At 35.7% G+C, this 20,315-nt stretch overlaps 1 protein-coding gene across 5 annotated transcripts in view; it reads right to left on the bottom strand.

Moving 5' to 3' along the window:
- Positions 1-6,370: 6,370 nt before the first annotated feature.
- Positions 6,371-20,315, bottom strand: part of LOC139119503 (fibronectin type-III domain-containing protein 3A-like) — a 129,423-nt gene continuing 115,478 nt past the window's right edge. For all 5 annotated transcript variants that reach the window (XM_070683361.1, XM_070683363.1, XM_070683365.1 and 2 more), the window contains exons 18-21: positions 17,759-17,968; positions 16,566-16,732; positions 11,955-12,082; positions 6,371-8,248 (exon numbers count right to left, since the gene is read on the bottom strand). In XM_070683361.1, coding sequence (XP_070539462.1) covers positions 7,940-8,248; positions 11,955-12,082; positions 16,566-16,732; positions 17,759-17,968 — 814 coding nt within the window. In that variant the 3' untranslated portion in view covers positions 6,371-7,939. The remainder of the gene's footprint in view (positions 8,249-11,954; positions 12,083-16,565; positions 16,733-17,758; positions 17,969-20,315) is intronic.

Here is a 20,315-nt window from a genome sequence, read left to right as displayed (position 1 = left end):
GTGGCAGTAACACTGAGGATGACGCTGAAGATTGTGAGGACATGGTGCAATATTTTTTTGGTGTTGAACTCTTTTATAACAAAAACGAAACTGGCTGTAATTTGGTCTATGAGTTTATTCTTCAGGTACTTTGTGCATTCTCATTACTAGAGCAGAAATTCCCACTGAGTCTCCGTAAAATTGACCCTCAGATGTCACCAGAAAACTCCATTTCCACTTATAAATTTCAATTTTCGCCTTGTGACAGGGGAACACCCCTCTCCACTCTCCCCCTCGTTTGCTGCGCTCACTCGCTTGTACCAATACTCGCCTACTTTTTTTTAATCACCCGCCTACTTTCAATACTGAGGACAGCACTGCATTATACATGTGTATTTCAGCACAACAATGAATGGCTCTATTATGATGGGTTGAAGAGCTGCAGGGACAAGGACTGAAAATTCAAAGATAAACCAAATGGATATCACTTGTCAACTTTGCTTTATATAATGATAAAGTAGGTAGGACTGTAAATAGGCAGGACTCTGTGGATTACGGTGGGCAAAAACACTCACACACCAATTTCACCACTCCAGGAAACCGTTGGAAATGTACATGTAACTGTATAACCAAATGAATTCCTAGCTGATACCCTGTGTGTTTTGACAACAGACTGCAAGATGATGTGCAACACTTCGATACTATCAGCTAATCACTTAGCCACATGTATGTTGGGGTTATGGTGTACCATCTTCATTTTAAATACTGGATGTAACAAATAAAAAAGTCCTCTAAAGAGACTTCGTCAAACTTAATTAAAAATCTATAAATCTGACAGTTGAAAAAAATTAAGCACATCATGACTCACTTGGAAAAAAATTCAAAAAAAATAATTCACAATCAGATTGTGACCACCCCCTCCCAAGATCTAATGGTCTCCCTAAGCTTGACATGCTTAGAAAGTTGACTTTTTTTAATTTCCAGAGAAAAAAAAACGGGAAAATTCGGACATTTGGGGACTGTTTAGCCGATCCAGCGGAGCCTTATTTTTTGCATTGCATTGGTACAGTACCCAGAAAAAGTGAAGCTAGGAATGACCGTATACTCTCAAACTGTGGAGAATATTGACTCTTAAATGTTGCAAGCTGGAAGAGTAGATTAATGTTGGCTCCTCAAAATGATGACTGGTGAGTCATTACACTCTCTTGTTAATTAAAGCAATTGCATAAGAAAGAAAACTCTCCTTCTAAGTTTTCAAAATGATGCATGGAATATGGTGGGGTAGTTGAGGGGGTGGGGGGGGGGGGCGGCGGCGAAGAAGGGCATTCATGACTTTAAAATAGTTGTCTTTCAGTGGTATTGATTTGGTAAGATTCCACATTCACTACATTCTAGTTTTTTGCTGCTTCAAAATGAACCTGAACCTACATGAGAAACCAACACAAGACAAACAAAACTACTACATGATTTCTCTGTTGGATAAAATAATATTTATTGAGAATATATATTATTACTTTTATGGTATGTGCCATAACAGAGGATTCAACGTGGTGCTATTCAAAAAAAAAAGTCAAAATTTTGAAGCATTGCAATGACAACACCTCTGATTTCAAATTCTAGATCTTTGCACATGGCATTAGAGGTGATTAAAACAAAGACTCAATCAATTCCGTATTTCATTGTTTTTTCTCAATTTCAATACAGCCATGTTTCATATTGATCAAGCATTATTTGCTAAACCTTTTAAAAGTATGAACCAACAGTTAAGTAGCAATGTGGGCCAAAGATTAATTTTTTTCTTTGTTTTAATTTTTCATAGACACAACACATTACCATACTTTTAGAATAGGACTAATAAATTTCATCTAGCCATTTCATTAATTCCTCCTTGTTACTCTTGGCAAAATATTGAGTAGAGACATGTAAAGTACAAGATGCAGAGACTTAAAACATGCATTTTTTACATAGTACATTTCTCTGTATTTAAAAGCAATCCACCAAACAGGGTACAAGCATTATCTGATTTGTTCATTCTTGCAATTTCTAGACAGAAAAAAGGACATTTTAGACTGAAGAGAGGACAGTGATATACTCTGCAGTGTACATATTATATGACATATTTCAATAATGTAAAGAAGACAATGAAATATTCTCTTGAAATCTGAGTTGAGTGATTGTTTTTTAAATGTATTTTTGTTTTTGTTTTTGTTTTTTTTTTTCAGTTTTTGTAATATGCAATCCATACAATGGACATGACAGCTATGTGAAATGAAATGACTAGAATAGAATCTCTTGAAAAGTACAAGTTGATATATATATATATATATATATATATATATATATATATATATATATATATATATATATATATATATATATATATATATATATATATATATATATATATATATATATATATACCTCATAACTGAAATGGCCTTGGAAAAAGACGTGACATTTGTTTCTTTCTAAATTTTAAAGCATATACTCTGTGGCAGATGTAGAATAACATAAGTAAAATCTATCTCTAAAATTTTAGGTGAGCATGTCTGGTGATTGCTAATGCCAGTAATTGATTGACTCATACAAGCATTTTCATTTTGTTCTGATCATTCTGTCATATTGTTACTATGTTTTTACACATCCCCCTAATTTGTTGCTATGTTTTTGCCAATCCACCTATATCAACATATTTTACTTTCTCAACTTTCTGAAATAGAAATTAGCAGTCTCAGTGTTCTTTTAGGGATTTTCTGATTGTTTATATAGTACAGGGATTGCTTCATTTCCAGTTCTGAGTGAGCTGATTTTTGTATGAGACGATGCATTTTTTGAAGTATTCCCAGTTTGGCTTGTTAGTAATTGAAAATCTCTCTTATTCAGATTTAAATCATCTCTTCAGATGTAAACAAATGGAATAAAAAACATCCTGGACACCCATAGCCACCTTGGTGGTTTTGTATAAGGAAGAACGTGTAAAAGAGAGATCAGTCCAAAAAGTAATTCAAATAAATGTAGATAGTTTGACCTGTAGAGATCAAACAAAATGCTGATGACACTGTGCGAATCAATCCCAGCATTTTGAAGCAAACACGACTGCTTGCTCAATTAATGTTTGTACAATTAAGAAATTTCAATAATTAAAAAATAATATTACAATTCACAGCCCGACGCTCCTGGAAAAATCTCAGAGGTTTCGACTTGTGAGTGAAGTCTTACAAAAACCAAAGAGGAAAATGACTAGGTGTTTCTATCAAGATTAAGATATTTTACAGGAACATGGAGACAAGCAATAATTCAATTTACAATCAGTAATTTCTTATCTCAGTCATAGTGAAGCATCACAAGACTGTTACAGCAAATCGCTATATCTACACAGGTGTTATCACTACTTGAATGGATCAGCACCACTTGGTCAAGTTTTCATGAAGCTCCTTCCCTCTTTCAATAGTTTGTTCTAATTTCTTTAACAGGCATCAGCACATTGGCTGACTTAATTCAAAAACATGTAGTTGGTATAGTCCCCATTGCTGTCTGAAAATACCTACTTCTACTTAACATAATGGAGGAGGGGTATATCTTAGTAAACTTCAGGATGTAGGACCTGAAATCAAGAAAAGTATGGGACAGAATTCTGCACCTTTTACTCTGTGTATAATTCTATCAAAGTAGTTTTTGAAAGTGTGGACGGTAGAGGCAGCAAACAGTGTTTCACACTCTCCATATTTATTTCCACACTGATCTCTGGAATGATCAACACTAAAGTTTTTGAGTTTTTGATGTAAATGCACAGCACTGGCACACAGATAAGCAACTGTGAGTTAAGAATATACACATGCTGAGAGACAACATGCACCAGGATACAATATGTACCCAGATACAAAATGTACCCAGTTATGATACAACATGCACCAGGATACAATATGTACCCAGATACAAAATGTACCCAGTTATGATACAACATGCACCAGGATACAATATGTACCCAGATACAAAATGTACCCAGTTATGATACAACATGCACCAGGATACAACATGTACCAGATAGGATACAGCATGTACCCATACACAATATGTACCAGGATGCAACATGTACCCAGATACAACTGTCCCGAGATACTAAAAAATTTTGTTTTGCCCTATGATTACATTGTGAATTACTTGAAAATCAACTTTGCAATTTTTTCCGCCAGGAGAAATATATTTCATTGGCCTGGCAATATTTAATTTTAAGATAAATTTATCCAATGTTTTCATCCCCAGGAGACCATATATGGAAAAGTATAGACTCAATTTTTTTATTTTCATGTGCTAATTCACTAGCCCTTTTTTCTTAAATAGAGTGATGACATTGGCCACAATATTAAATGATGTATATTATGATATCTGAAATAGGGTTTTCAAAATCCTCCATCCAAAGACATGACTACTTCAACTGCTGGCTTTGCCTCTCCTTCAAACAATTTGGATTTTCTCCAAGAATTCAACCAAGATTCTATGGCAAGTGTGTTAGATCAATAAAGAAAAGGCATTCATCTTCCGGACATAGTGTGAAAATAATGTATTACAGTAAGACGATACACAGGTTAGCTTGTTTATTCATATTACAACATCTAGCAGTAATGAAAACAGCACATTCTAGGTGATACAGCTTGCATTGTCAAAATGAAAAACAGAGAAAGGTGAAATGGGGCTATGCATTAATGTTACTTATGTTTTCAATCTTGTGAACACACTGAAAAACCATGATACCACTTTTATGGACACATATCTCCCCTACTATCAAACTTTCAAAAATCTATGGTCCAATATTGTGTTATTATGAATTTATTTCATGATATAATTCAACATTCCTTTTATAAAGGCTTTATGTATTTGGAGTTGGCACCCTTGAAGAGTGAAATGAGAATATAAGGTTTTGTAAATGTAGTTGTTTTTTTTGCTTTATTAACCTTGAAGCGGCAAACATGTTTCACTTCTACACCATGAAATGCTAACACTGCTGTGCATTGCCAACTTTATGCTGTGCTGTGCCAACACTGCTGTGCAGTGTCAATACTGTGATGTGCAGTGCCAACACTGTGCTGTGCAATGCTTACAACTGCTGTGCTGTGCTGTGCCAACACAGCGCTGTGCAATGCTCACAACTGCTGTGCAATGCCAACGCTCTGCTGTGCAATGCCAACGCTGTGCTGTGCAGCTTTGCAGTGCCAACACTGCCAGACAGTGTAAACACAGTGCTGTGCAGTGCCAACACTGTACTGTACTGTACTGAACAGTGCTAACACTGAGCTGTGCAGCTTTGCAGTGCCAACACTGCCAGACAGTGTCATCGCAGTGCTGTGCAATGCTTACAACTGCTATACAGTGCCAACACTACTGTACAGTGCAAACACTTAGCTGTGCAGCTTTGCAGTGCCAATACTGCCGGACAGTGTCACCGAAGTGCTGTGCAATGCTTACAACTGCTATACAGTGCCAACACTGTGCTGTACAGTGCCAACACTGCTGGGCAGTGTCACCATTATATTGTACCATGCCAAACATTTCTGTATCATGGCAAAAGTGTGAAATTCTGTAAGGCCATCCAAAATGTGTTTATCAGGAAGCATTCTAATAAACAAAATATAGGTAATCCTAGAATTGATCTGATAAATGCTCTTTCTTAATAAGCAAATTTGAAGCATGAACCATGGCAATGGTCCCTTTCAAAACCATTGTAATTGGACATAAACATCATAATGGCTTAGAATGGAAATACTCTCCTGATTGTTAGTTGATCAGAGAATTCAACCTATGAATGCAAATGTGGGTGTTCATTAAGAGAATCTTAGATATGAAAGAAAGTCCTCATCCAAAACTTATGTCATAAATGGGTAACTTGACAACAAAATGGTAAATACTATACGTAAATGATTATTCTCAAAAACAAATCTGCAAGATTTGGATAATTATTAATAAGACCAGCCATTCCTATTTCTGGCATACCTTTGATAGAATGATTGATACGCATAGCAGTGAAGCCGACTTCATTGCCAAACGGGAGGCCTAATTGCCATAAGGTCTTTGGGCTTGCTAGAATAAATCTTTTCTGGAAAGAACAATAAAGAGTTGATCTGTTCCATTTGACATTCTATTATGTAAATTTGCTATATATGCAGTATGATGGTTTTCCAAGGCAGGTAGATGATACATGATTTGAATCAGAGATATAATTTGCTCTTCATTGTTAGCAGTTAATGTGTAGTCCTGCCTGTTGGGCATTTTCAAGTCAAAATTTTCTTGGACACATGGAACTGACCATGTAGATGCTTAAGCTAAAACAATTTTGCAATGCATATTGTGGCAGATACTCTTAAATACAAATAAACAGTTTCAAATGCTACACAAACATTGTTTATAATATTTACTGATGGTATTTTCATTTAATCTACACAACGGATAGATAGCAATATTGTAAATACTCAATTTCCTGTCTCATCTATTCAATGTAATTGACATATTCCATATTCATGGTTGTTGTTTCCCTGGTTTTTTTTCATCATCATCTTCTGTGGTAACAGTCCAGTTACTTGGTTTTATCAGTCAGTAATGCTGATAAAGTAGGCCCTCTGCAGGCGATATTTAAAACAGAAAAAATTGTTTATGAAATGCTAAGCTCAGTAATCTGTCTCTAAAAATAATCAACAACTGAAATGTCTTAAGATTGCCCACTTTGATGATTGGCTATTTGTTGCACTTACTACCGGTCATGAGTTTACATATGCACAAATATCAGCCAATCAGCGACAAGCTAAGGCATCATGAATATTCAGCGTTTCCACATAATATTATGGCAGTAGCTGAGTGATCAGCTTCGTTGTCGGCTGAGACTGAAACTTTGTGCTGTTTGTTAACATTAGTAAATAACAGATGAGAAAACAATAATTTTTACCAATACGCAAATATAGCTAATATTGTGTCTTTAAAATTGAGTTTCTTTTGGGATGATTTGTTAATATACTCGTACTTGACTCATAAAACTATATTTTTCTCCCATGGTGAGATACTGGCATAATATGAATTCATGCCAAGGTTAATTGGACCCAAATGTATTTTAATAAATTTTTTTTAATAATTTTTTCTCTCTCTCTTTGAATATTTCCATGATTAAAATAGAATATAGAAGGTAATATATTACTTGCTGTTGTTGATATATAATTGACTGCAGGTACACTGCATACCTATTTTCTTTTGTCTTTTTAAATACTTGAAGTAATATAGAATATACTTTGTAGGTCAAGGTCATTCAATGTTTGTTGAATGTCCTTTGTATGAGCTCTGTATCTGAAATAAAGCCGCGGTATATTTAAAGACTGAATTAAAATGGCAATGAGGCAACTTATGTACAATGTATGTCATAGAAATTTTGGTGAATTTCCATCACAACATTTTGTAAGTAATCAAACACTTTCTCTCTTTCTCTCGATTAAATCTGACCGGGTGGAGGTTTTGCAATGTCTCCTATTTGTTTGTGTAAATTCATATTACCATTGATTTATATTTAGTGATCAAAGCTATGAGGATATCCAATATAATAATATATATGCCTTGTGCAATAAAGTAAATACAGGAAAAAATCTTACTTAATGAAAGTTACATAGGAAAAAATCTAAATCAGATTTTTTAAAGGTTTAACAGAAGCCCTCTCCTACTTTCATGAAGGAAAGTATTACTTAGACTGAATGTCTTTGAATATGTAGATCTGTTCCATTTGCATCTTAACAAATGATTCTTACTTTTGCATCTCTAAGTGAATTTTAATATAGGAACATCCCTCTTTGGCCACCAATTTGTACCATCAGAAAATCTGACTTGTTAGTTTCCTATATGAAATCGCTGAATTACTGATTTTAATAAAAATTAAGAGAAAAAATAAAAATAAAACAGATCAAGATGTGTCTTGCGTGTTGAATTTTCATTACGCCATAAACTGGGCAACAAGAAGGGCAATCAAAATGGCACAGACAGCAAATCCTACAACAATAATAGCAGCCCACTGTTCATCAGTCAACGGTTTCCTCTCTATCTTCACTATCTTCTCCTTCTCAGATACAACTTCTTTAATAGGAGTGTCATTCTGTGTACGGAATATTGCCCCAGGGCTGTAAGCACCAATCAGGTCTCCTGGTTCTTCCACTGACTGGCGTATGGCACATACACGCACTCTATACTCCATGTTAGCTTGTAGAAAGTCCAACTTGGTAACTGTTCCAGGTCCCCTGTAAGCCTATTGAGGACACAGACATGTGAAATTATCATTATTAGAATCTATCCAAGGTGCAATGGTATATCAGTTACTGTTGATAAAATTCATCACACTATAAGAAAATTAAAAAAGTAGTGACAACACGGCTGTGCTTCCATTTGATGAGAACAGAAGTATGTTTGACACACAAAGTATAGATCTGAATTTATTAGACAAAATGTTTGATAGATGAAAATATTTTGGCTTCACATGAGATATCTGGCCAAGTCTTGGCACTTAATAACCTCATTTGATTGCTATGGGATACACTCTTTTAGAGACAACAAGTCATCGTTGATGACACAGTCCCCACTTCTTAATGGGTACTTTGATTACAGGTCCTCAGAGAGGATAGAGTCCTCTTCATTAGGTCTGTGATAAAAATACTTTTGAATAAATTCGCTTGATACATGTCTGAGTTGTAGTTCAGGACATGAAAAAACATAATAAAATGGCCACATGGCGGCATGGATCGTATCACAAAACAAATCAATGTGCCTATGTATGACATAGGTCAATGTCCTTGTACCAACTTTGAATAAAATTGGTTGAGATATGCCTGAGTTATAGCTTTGTACATGAAAATTCATAACAAAATGGCCGCACAGCAGCCATATTGGATTGTATCACAAAACAAATTAATACGCATATGTATGACATTGGTCAATCTCCTTGTACCAACTTTGAATAAATTCGCTAGAAACATGTCTGAGTTATGTTCTGGACATGAAAAAACATAATAAAATGGCCACACGGCGGCCATATTGGATTGTATCACAAAACAAATCAATGTGCATGTATATTACATAGGTCAATGTCCCTGTACCAAGTTTGAATAAAATCGGTTGAAACATGCCTGAGTAATGACTCTGTATATGAAAAAATCGTAATAAAATGGCCGCCTGGCGGCCATGTTGGATCGTATAACAAAACAAATTGACATGCATATGTATGACATAGGTCAATGTCCTTGTACCAAGTTTGAATAAAATCATTTGAGATATGCCTGAGTTATGGCTCTGTACATGAAAAAAACATAACAAAATGGCTGCACCGCAGCCATATTGGATCGTATCAAAAAAAAAAATTGGCATGCATATCTATGATATTGGTCAATGTCCTTGTACCAACTTTGAATAAAATCGTTTGAAACATGCCTGGGTAATGGCGTTGTACATGAAAAAATCATAATAAAATGGCCGCCTGGCAGCCATATTGGATCGTATCACAAAACAAATCAACATGCATCTGTATGACATATGATGTAATCCTTGTACCAAGTTTGAAAGAAATCGCTCCAGGCATCTCTGAGATATCAGCGTGAACGGACAGACGGACGGACGAACGCACGCACACACACACGCACGCACATACGCACGCACATGACCAAACCGATAAGTCTCCCCGGACGGTGTCCCTGGGGACTAAAACCATCTGCACAAAGTTTCATCAAATTTGGCACAGTTGTACCAGAAACAGCGCTCTAATCTCGAATTATGTAAATTAGATCTAATTATGCATACCACATCAATATAAATAGACCCGCATATGTATGCCATAGTGTAGTATCCTTGTACCAAGTTTAAAAAGAATTGGCACAAGAATATCTCAGATATCTGCATTCATGAGCCCCTATGCATGATGCATGGACACAGCATTAATATTAATTTCATCCTTGAACGCCTGTGGATCATACCTGGGGACCCTGTGGATGGATATCAAATACAGGAAAGAAAACGGCTGTCACACAGCCATTTATAATCGAATCATTACAAAAATCGGTGTGCATATATATGTGATAGGGATTAATATAGGTACCAAATTTCAATGCAATCGCGGCCAGCATTGCTAAGAAATTTACGTGAACGAACGCACAGTTGTCAAATATTGGAAACAAAATGGCCCCCACGCAGCCATTTTAGACCGGATCAAAACAAAAATCAATGTGCATATGTATAACATATAGAGTAATCTATGTACCAAGTTTGAATGGCATTGCTCCTAGCATCACTGAGAAATTTGCGTGAACATACACACCAACATCAAATATAGAAAACAAAATGGCTGCCAGACGGCCATATTGGATCGGATCGTAAAACAAATCGACGTGCATATGTATGGCATAGGTGATAATCCTTGTACTAGGTTTGAAGGAAATCACTGAAAGCGTCTTTGAGATATCTGCCTGAACGGACGCACGCACGCACGCATACACGCACGCACGGACATGACCAAACCTATAAGTCCCCCGGACGGTGTCCGTTGGGACTAAAAATTTGAAGAGTTACCAGCAAAAAATTAGACAATATTCTGAAAAATGCAAAGGTTTCATAAAACTATACTCAACATGCTAAAAATTTCATTTCAAAATTGTAAGACCAGTGGTATCAGAAGAAACAGGGTTTTGACCACACTTGAGGAAATCAGTCCAAAAAATGTGCATACGTACTTTTCATCATTATTTGTGTCAAACTGATTAAAGGGACATTAGCTGCAACTTGTGGCAAGTTTTTCAGCATTCAGCTTCTGTACATCAACTACCGTGTCTGACCATAATCTGTTTGTCATGCTAAAATTGCGAGTATTCTTTTTGTCAACACACCTTGTATGTGTGTATAGTGATCATTGTTTATTGTTTACAAATGAATTCTAGTCAGGACATTAATACAATTTTCAACAAGAACAATGGAGATTATACTCATATAGGTTGTGTTGATATGCTAAATACCTGGCATTAGATTACAGTTTACGGATTTCAAAAAACAAAAGTTCTGAAAAAATAGCCAAAAGATACACCTTATGGAGCTTTAAGGTTATCCCTGGGAACTTACAAACCAAATTACATTGATATTGGATGTCACTCCACAGTGAAACCTGTTGCTTGCTTGCATGGATGTATGCATGGACCAATACATGAACACATGGATGCATGCATGCGCGCACACATACACACACACACACATAGATCCATACATCCATACATCCATCCATCCATCCATCCATACATACATATGAACATACGTACATACATACATACATACATACATGCATACATACGTACATACATACATACATACATACATAGATATGAACATACATACATACATACATACATACATACATACATACAAACTGATGACAGACGTCAGACTGATGCCCATCCAAATAGCTTCTACGGACTATTGTCTATTGAAGCTAAAAACTAAGGACTGCAGACTTGACAAATTCCCTTGCATGTACATATGTACCTATTGCCATTGGTTGAAATGTGACTCCACAGTGACACCTGTTGGATGTGACTCCACAGTGACACCTGTTGGATGTCACCCCACCGTGACTCCTGTTGGATGTGACTCCACCGTGACACCTGTTGGATGTCACTGCAAAGTGACACCTGTTGGATGTCACCGCACAGAGACACCTGGTGGATGTCACCGCACAGTGACACCTGTTGGATGTGACTCCACAGTGGCACCTGTTGGATGTGACTCCACAGTGACACCTGTTGGATGTCATTCCATCGTGACACCTGTTGGATGTCACTGCACAGTGACACTTGTTGAATGTCACTGCACAGTGACAACTGTTGGATGTCACTCCATCGTGAAACCTGTTGGATGTCACTGCACAGTGACACCTGTTGGATGTCACTGCACAGTGACACCTACTACTATTGCATCTGACTTACCTGTTTATAATCCTTATCCTTTGTTCTCTGGTACTGAAGGTAGTAGAGTATGGGATCACCTTGCATTGGTTCTATTGACTGCCATGATATCTCACAGCTTTCCTGTGAGACATTTTTAACTTTTGGTGCTATGAGTTAGTATGAAATAGAGAAAATAAAATATATTAGGATAAGTAGGTTTGCTTTGGTGAAGCTATAACAAATGAAATGGAGATCTGAAAAGCAAATACTAATACAAGCCAAGCATTATTGGAAAATTTTCAGGTTTTGCATTGAATATGGTTTTCAGCACCAGACGGCTTGTTTTCATGTCAAGCACTATAAGGCAATCACCAGTTACATAAAATGAAAGGCTCTAGGCCATGTTAAGGATGCTGTTTTGAGAACTCTCAAAAGGTAACATTGTATATTAAGTGGTATGCAAAAACGTAACAACATCAGATGTGTGTGTCTACTTATGGAAATGAGGTTAAAGGTTACATTCTAAAAGGGAAGATAAATTATTTTGGGGTAAGATACGGAATGGGGGCTTGGGAACTTGGGGGGCCATGATTAAAAACATAGGGCCAAAGTCCCTGAAGCTACTATAGACATGGAAACAAACTTAAGTATTTCCTCACTCTATGAAATTATCTCACTAAGGTCATCCTAGGGACATGTAAACCAAATATTAAAGCTGTCTGAAAAAACAAGCGACTCAACAGTTGACAGAGCTCTGCTGTGTTATGTAGAGAATAACCTTTTGTGACACATGTATTGATGAAGAAGGTGGATATCTTTGATAGCTCATTTCAGGATGGCCTGACCAAAAATGGAAAAAAAATTCCGTAAAAATACAGATTTGCATATTTCATCAGACTATATTAGTCTATAATAGCAAATAAACGAGATATAATTACATTCTAATTAAAGTAAACAAGACTTGCTTAAATCAAGATTTACGTCATAATAAAACAGCATATCTGTCAGGTTATAAAGAATCTTGAGCTGGTTATCTTTTATTTTCATCCTATTAACCAAGCACATTTTAACTTTCAAATTAACATTGTAAGTTCTGTTGAATAAGTTGAGACTGTACATACTCAGAGAAAGCACACTGAAGAGACATGTGTGTAACTTAAGAAGTTCAAGGTCATCAAAAGCATTATAAGGAATCATGTTACACTTTCATTGCACTGTTTACACAGATTGCATAATTGCTATAAATAGCACAAGGAATCTTACAGCCCAGCTTTACCATAAAAACCCTATCACTTTGACCACTTTTAATTGACCACTCTATTTTTTTCCTCAAAAAGTAGTCTTATTTTATCCTTACCAAGTCAACCATAAATGGAAATTAGAACTTTCTCTATCTCTATTTATTTGACCACCCTATCATGACAAACTATTATGAGCAATTTCTTTTATATAACATAAATGGTAGTTCAGAATATATCAAAGTTGGGATTCAGGAAAGTTGCCTTTACATGTTTTAATCCTCCAAGATGGTAAGCATTTCACTATGAACTGTCAAAAAAAGGTGAACTTTCTGATAATTCCACACTAAAATTATTTTGGCTTTGATGATTAATTCAATTATTTAAAATCATGTTAATTATTTTTTCTGGGTGAATTGATAGGGTTTATACAGTACAAGAATTACATACAATGTAAGTCAAATTTTGACCAAAAATGACAAAAAGATTCCTTAAAAATACACATTTGCATATTTCATTACAATTTGAACAAATCTAAATTGGGTTATCCCTAGGGACCTGTATACCAAATAACAAAGCTGTCTGACCAGCGGTTATGGAGAAGAAAATTTTTACAAAAAACACCTTTTTTGGCATTAATTTGCCTATTTTCAACAATATCAAAAAATTAAAAAAAATAGTTTCTCAAAATCATATTTTTCATCTACACAACAAATATCAAATCAGTAAGTACTGTGGTTCTCAAGATATTTGAGTGGACGGACGCCTCACAAACGGACATACATACATACATACATACATACATACAGACTGACGACGGACGCCGGACGGATACCCATCCCAATAGCTTCTATAGACTATAGTCTATAGTAGCTAAAAATAAAGTCCCGATTTTAATGATTGAGAGAGGAGATTGCATTTCTGTAAAATGTTTCACTGATTGTGTCTTAAGTTAAACAGAATAATGTGATGGAAAGTAGGGATACTAATGGCACCTGTTTTATGAAACAACAGAAAATTGATTTTTTCCCAATGGAAAACAGAAACAGAAATTTACATGTTAACGTTCCTTGAGAATGATCCATTCAGCTCGTCATAACTTGCTTCCCAAAGTAGGGCATTTTTAGTACCTACAGAATGTGACTTTTATGATTATTTAATGATTGTTTTGAAATTTTCACCAAAATACCTCCACCTACTTTTACTAGATATTATAAACAATTATTTATATGCTTAAGGTGGCTGGAAAGGCTATTTTTGCACCAATTCTTTTCTCAGAGTTAATGTCAAGTTTCAAGTGTTAGAATCAAGATATTTAGTTCAAATTTTCAGGATAACTCCCTTAGTTAATATTTTCTCCATAGAATATAAACATTGTATATTTGCAGCCATGATTTTGAAATATGACACCAGTAAACATTAAAATTTAATTTTTCATATTTTTTTTACATATTTGAATTAAATAATAATTGGATAGTATTAATATTACCAAATTAGTTATAAATATGTTGACACTATTTATTGTAAGATTTGTACGGCAGGATTTGTAAATAAAATTTGTTTTTATGATTTTACATGGGTTTATATATCAAAAAATTATTAAAAATTCTTTCAAATTTCAAAATGTGATTTTTCAAAAAGTACTTCAAATACAGCAAAATTGTGCCGTAAAAATCTTATCTGTAACCTTGTTAATAGGCTGTTAAAAATTCCATGTCCATATCTCATTTCAAAGTTGGATTAAATTGGTATACAATTATGTAGGAAAACTGTTATTCTGTCAAAAATGTTGAAAACAAGCCATATTTGCACCCTTCCTTTGAAGTCATAGAGCAGTTTTTTTGGTTAATCTCACTTTTGACACCTCTTTGACACTCAAAGAATCTAAAAATGCATTTACAATAGCAGTCACTCACTCTGAATGTCAGCATTGCCTCGTCAAACTTTCCTGAAAAACAGCAAATAATGACTTTCCCTTTTCAAACATTGTATTAAAAGCTAGGGGACCTCTACCATAGTTAATACACTAAGGACTCCCCAACTTCTTCTTATTTGGTCAGTTTTTCAGAAGTTTTAACAGGCTATAACTCTGCAGTGCCTTTGTGCCCAAATGTCTAGTTTTTTTTATTCCATAGAGAATGTTGACTACTTTTATATTTTAATAGTTTTGTTGAAATTTATAACTGACGCTCTAGCCTTTCCAACCACCTTAACATTATTGCCTATATACAGAACTAAAAAGTTACAAAAAAGTAACCTCCAGTGGTATAAATCATACAGAATTGCAAGTACTTGTATTGTGCTCTGTAGGTGAGATGGTCAAGACATTACTGAAAGGTCATTGGGGTCAACCACTCATGCTTGGTGAATTTGATGCAGAAATAAAGCAAAGGACTTGAGGAATTACAGAAACACTAGATGGCAAAAATGAAAATGAAGGTCACAATACCAAGGTTGTCCTACTGTCCTACATTTGAATGGATTTCAACCTGCAAACGTCAATAATCCAGCCAATCCAGATAGACTACGTGGTTTATCACCAACTATTATGAAATGCTCATTATGCCTTAATTCATGATTTCAAATGAGCAGGGGGTTGAGAGAAACTAAGTAAAGACTAAGAACTTAGTGTAAACCATCATACAATGACATTTTAGTGTAAACCATCATACAATGACATTTTAGTGGAAACCATCATACAATGACATTTTAGTGTAAACCATCATAAAATGACATTTTAGTGTAAACCATCATACAATGACATTTTAGTGTAAACCATCATTCAATGACATTTTAGTGGAAACCATCATACAATGACATGTTAGTGTTAACCATCATACAATGACATTTTAGTGTAAACCATCAGACAATGACATTTTAGTGTAAACCATCAGACAATGACATCCTATAATATCATCTTCTATGAGCATTTAAGATTTTACAATTTTGTACCTACAGGGAATCATTTATACATTTTTGTAAAACTTTCAAGATAAATATTTATCTATTGATATCTATTTCGAGTGTATTTTTACGTCTACAATGTACAGGTATCAACCAAAGTTGAACATATGTAAGCACATGATTGGTGTCAGTTTATGTGTTATCTACTGACCAATTGTGACTGTAATTCATCTCAGATCAAAAACATGTCAGTTGAGGTCAAGTTACCTCATTAACATTCACATCTTTTGTGTTTAGAAATCTTTGCAAGAATGAAATTTCATGCAAATTTCCCATAACCAATAGTTAAAATGAAATGCCCCCTTTCATAAAGTATTATGTACTCATGGTATAAAGTAACATTTCAGCTTTAAAACCTAACTCTCTGTTCCATTTGAACAGTTGAAATCCATCTACTGAAACAACTTGACAAAGAAGAAATGCATACTTATCAAAATCAGTGACTTACCCTTCAAAGGTGGAGGAGGTGCCTTCACAGTTGTAGAGCTAAATATTTCAGACATTGGACCATTACCGGCATCATTGCTGGCAAATATTCTAAACCTATATGGTGTTAATTCATTAAGTTTGCTAACTTTGTGGGTTAAACTTGACCCTGAGTATACTGTGTTAAACCTGTAAAGAGGACAGACAGATATTATTTCTTAAGTTGCGAGAAGGCCAAATTTATGGCTAAAAGTCAACTTCCTCATTCTTGACAGATTTGTTCAAATGTTCATGAAGAGTTATAGGCTAATAATTATTATAGTTACATGTGCTCTGGGATATCATATTTTTATACTTTGAAAAATATTTTATAAAAAGAAATAAAAGAGAAAGCATTTCCTAAGTTAATAACTCAACATTGTCAAAGAGAAACTTGGTTTAAAGGTATACTGTCACCTGTTCCAATTTTGCCACAGTTACCATGGAAAGAGAAAATCTAACCAATCACATATTTTAAGCGGGTGGCCACTTTTTAAAAACAGCACCCTCACATGGGCATTTTGAATACCAAGTAATGCCCCTTTGACCATATATGGGCATATTTAGATTACAGGTGACTGTATACCTTTAATGTTCCAGGTTAGCAAAGAAAACTAAATAATCCATATGTGGTTGAGTCCTTAGTTTCATGCACTGTGAAATTTCTGTGAAATTGGAATGAGTAACAACCAGAGGTATAGATGTAGTACAAATTGGCCCTAGAGGTAAGTCAGAAGAAACATTCAATTGGCACTATTTCCACTCTGTGGGAATGTACTCCTTTAACATGATGGTGTAAAACCTATACCCGCATGCTAAAACTATGTACCTCTCCTAAGTTGAAGTACTGGGAATAAAAAATCGGTACATTCACTTGTAAATGATTTGATTGTCTCTCTAGTTGGGAGATTTTCCAACCTTGTCATCATAGAGACTTGAACTTTTAGTGAGCAAGCTCTATGAAAGCAATAACTCAAAGGCTTGTGTTTTCTATCAATCAATCAATCACTCAAATAAATGGATTTCTACAGCACCTTCAAAACACAGTAGTGTTCAATGGTGCTTTACAGAGTTGTTCAGTATGATCTACTAAATAGAAAAGTTTTGATGTTCTTCTTAAAAAGTATCAAGAGTGGATGACCGGCACACTTCTTTAACAGTAGTAGTAGTACTAACCTGCCCTTTCTATCTTCCATTTGCAGAGTATAATTCAATAACTTGGCCTCAATAGATTTGGAATTCTCACCCCACTTCAGCTTCAAGCTCTGATGACCACACAGAACACATTCAAGTCTGGGTGGATCTGGTGGCAATGGTAATGTGGATACTTTTAAAGGAGCACTGTAATGACCAACACCAATACTGTTGACTGCTTGGACTCTTATCCTGAAATATCAATTCATATTTCCGTTCAGTCATGTCAATTAATTTATCATAACAAACAGTAATTCTATAAATGATCCTATGCTATAAGGCTGATAGTTCTACTGGTGATCCCACCATACAAGCTTGGTAGTTCTACTAATGATCCTACAGCACATTATCAACTATTTGATTATGTCCAATTGCATATAACCACAGACTCTAATTAAATGGCAGAGCAGCAGTCTGCATCAAAAAAGTTGGTGGGCCTCAGACTGTTTGATTTGCCCATTCCTGTAAATCATGATTAGTTTCATTTGTAAGAGATATTGATTGAAATGATATGCAAATAAGCTTAATCAAATACTTTGTAAGTCATGAAGTGTAGTGTTTTAGAACTACCAACTTTGTATGGTAGAATCATTGATAAAACTACAAACCTTGTCTGGTAGCATCACTGGTAGAACTACCAGTCTTGTATGATGGGATCAATGGTAGAACTACCAACCTTGTACGGTAGCATCACTGGTAGAACTACCAGTCTTGTATGATGGGATCAATGGTAGAACTACCAACCTTGTATGGTAGGATCACTGGTAAAACTACCAGTCTTGTATGATGGGATCAATGGTAGAACTACCAACCTTGTCTGGTAGCATCACTGGTAAAACTACCAGTCTTGTATGATGGGATCAATGGTAGAACTACCAACCTTGTCTGGTAGCATCACTGGTAAAACTACCAGTCTTCTATGATGGGATCAATGGTAGAACTACCAACCTTGTATTGTAGGATCACTGGTAGAACTACCAGACATGCTAGACATATATTGTGGGATCACTGGTAGACATGCCAACATTGTACCAAATGAACCAGGCCTCGAAGTTTATTTTTTTGCTTACCTGCCCACTGGGCAGGTACTCTGAAAATTTACCAGCCCAACAAATATTTTACCTGCCCAAGCCAATTTCACAAATCTTTTAGTTCAGGTCGTCTTTTACGTGTGCTACTAAGTCAAAGCCTGTCCTCTGTATCGTGTCGTACCTATACAAAGAAAGCTGATGACTTGTTGGCCAGTGCCAGGAAACTATTAGCAATGTATTAGCAATACATGACTGCCTGCTCGTCTTTCTCATCTCACTTTAGCCATTTGAACCATTCATCCCTGTATCCCCGCTTCCATTTTCGCTCATACTCCTTCTAATATGAAGTCGACTGTGCACTGCCATCGCTCTTCACAGACTTTTCACTTTCTGTTGACGTGCTCGCTACAGACGTCGATTCACCACATGGCTCCACATTTGTTGTATCACTCTCGTTGCCTTTGTCGGCCGTTGCTGTACTGTCTCCTTCTTTGTCATTGTCTTTTCTCTTCTCACTTTGATTTTCTTGAGCAGTACAAACTCCCTTCGAACTTTTTGTAAAGCCAAAGTTGAAAAGACTCATGTTTATTCTATGAGGTGAAGCTAGGCCGGCACGTATGGAGGAATGAATAAGTCACATGTCCCAGTGACGATGTATGCAAATTTATGTAGCTATATTTAGACCACGTACGCTGTGTACGTGGGAGAGGTCAGGTCGCAACACCAAATATGTACTGCCCTCAATGCGGAAGTCGCTTGATGACAACGCGATCGCGTCAAACATCGTTTTACTTTGAAAAGGTCCGTGCTGTAAACTTTGGGCAAGGGCATTGTTATTGTTTTATTTCCTGAATGTGGACATTTTTGTCAGCGAAAACATGAATTTCCTGAAATAAGCAGTATTAGTCTGACAAATTCACCGGTCCAGCTGGGCCGACGACAATAAAATACACCTGCCCAGCGCAATTTTTACCTGCCCTGGGCCGCTGGGCCGGCGTAAACTTCGAGGCCTGTGAACTGACTATAATCACGCTGTATCACAATCATGAAGCATTCAGCATAAGGAAATCTAAGTATGACAAAGTATCTCAGAAGTCCAATCAGATTTTGATAAATGGCCTCATTATAGAAATTAAAAAAAATACCGTCAATGACGCTGTACCTTCTCTAATGTGTGGCCAGGTCAGGTAATTGGTTGTTGGCATGGAGTTGTTGGTAAATAGTTGATGATGTAGGGCCATGAGGTGGGATATGGACCCAAAGAACCCAAAAGATGATTAAATACATCAATCAAAAAAATTCTAAGCCACAGTATAAACTGCCTAAAGATAGTTCAATGTGGAAAAAAAAGTTAAATAATTCAGAAATACGAATTAACAGTCCAAAATAGTAATGACGCACTTCCCTACTGACCTGAGTGCATGTGAAATACACAACCTGGCATCTGTAAATTAAATGTATACCAAGTGATCATTTTAAGTTACTTTTAACTGTTTTTAATGGATTTT

This window comes from Ptychodera flava, chromosome 19 (assembly GCF_041260155.1).
Source record: "Ptychodera flava strain L36383 chromosome 19, AS_Pfla_20210202, whole genome shotgun sequence".
NCBI lineage: Eukaryota > Metazoa > Hemichordata > Enteropneusta > Ptychoderidae > Ptychodera > Ptychodera flava.
The sequence above is the reverse complement of the archived record's forward strand: the minus strand, read 5'-3'. Positions and strand labels throughout refer to the sequence as shown.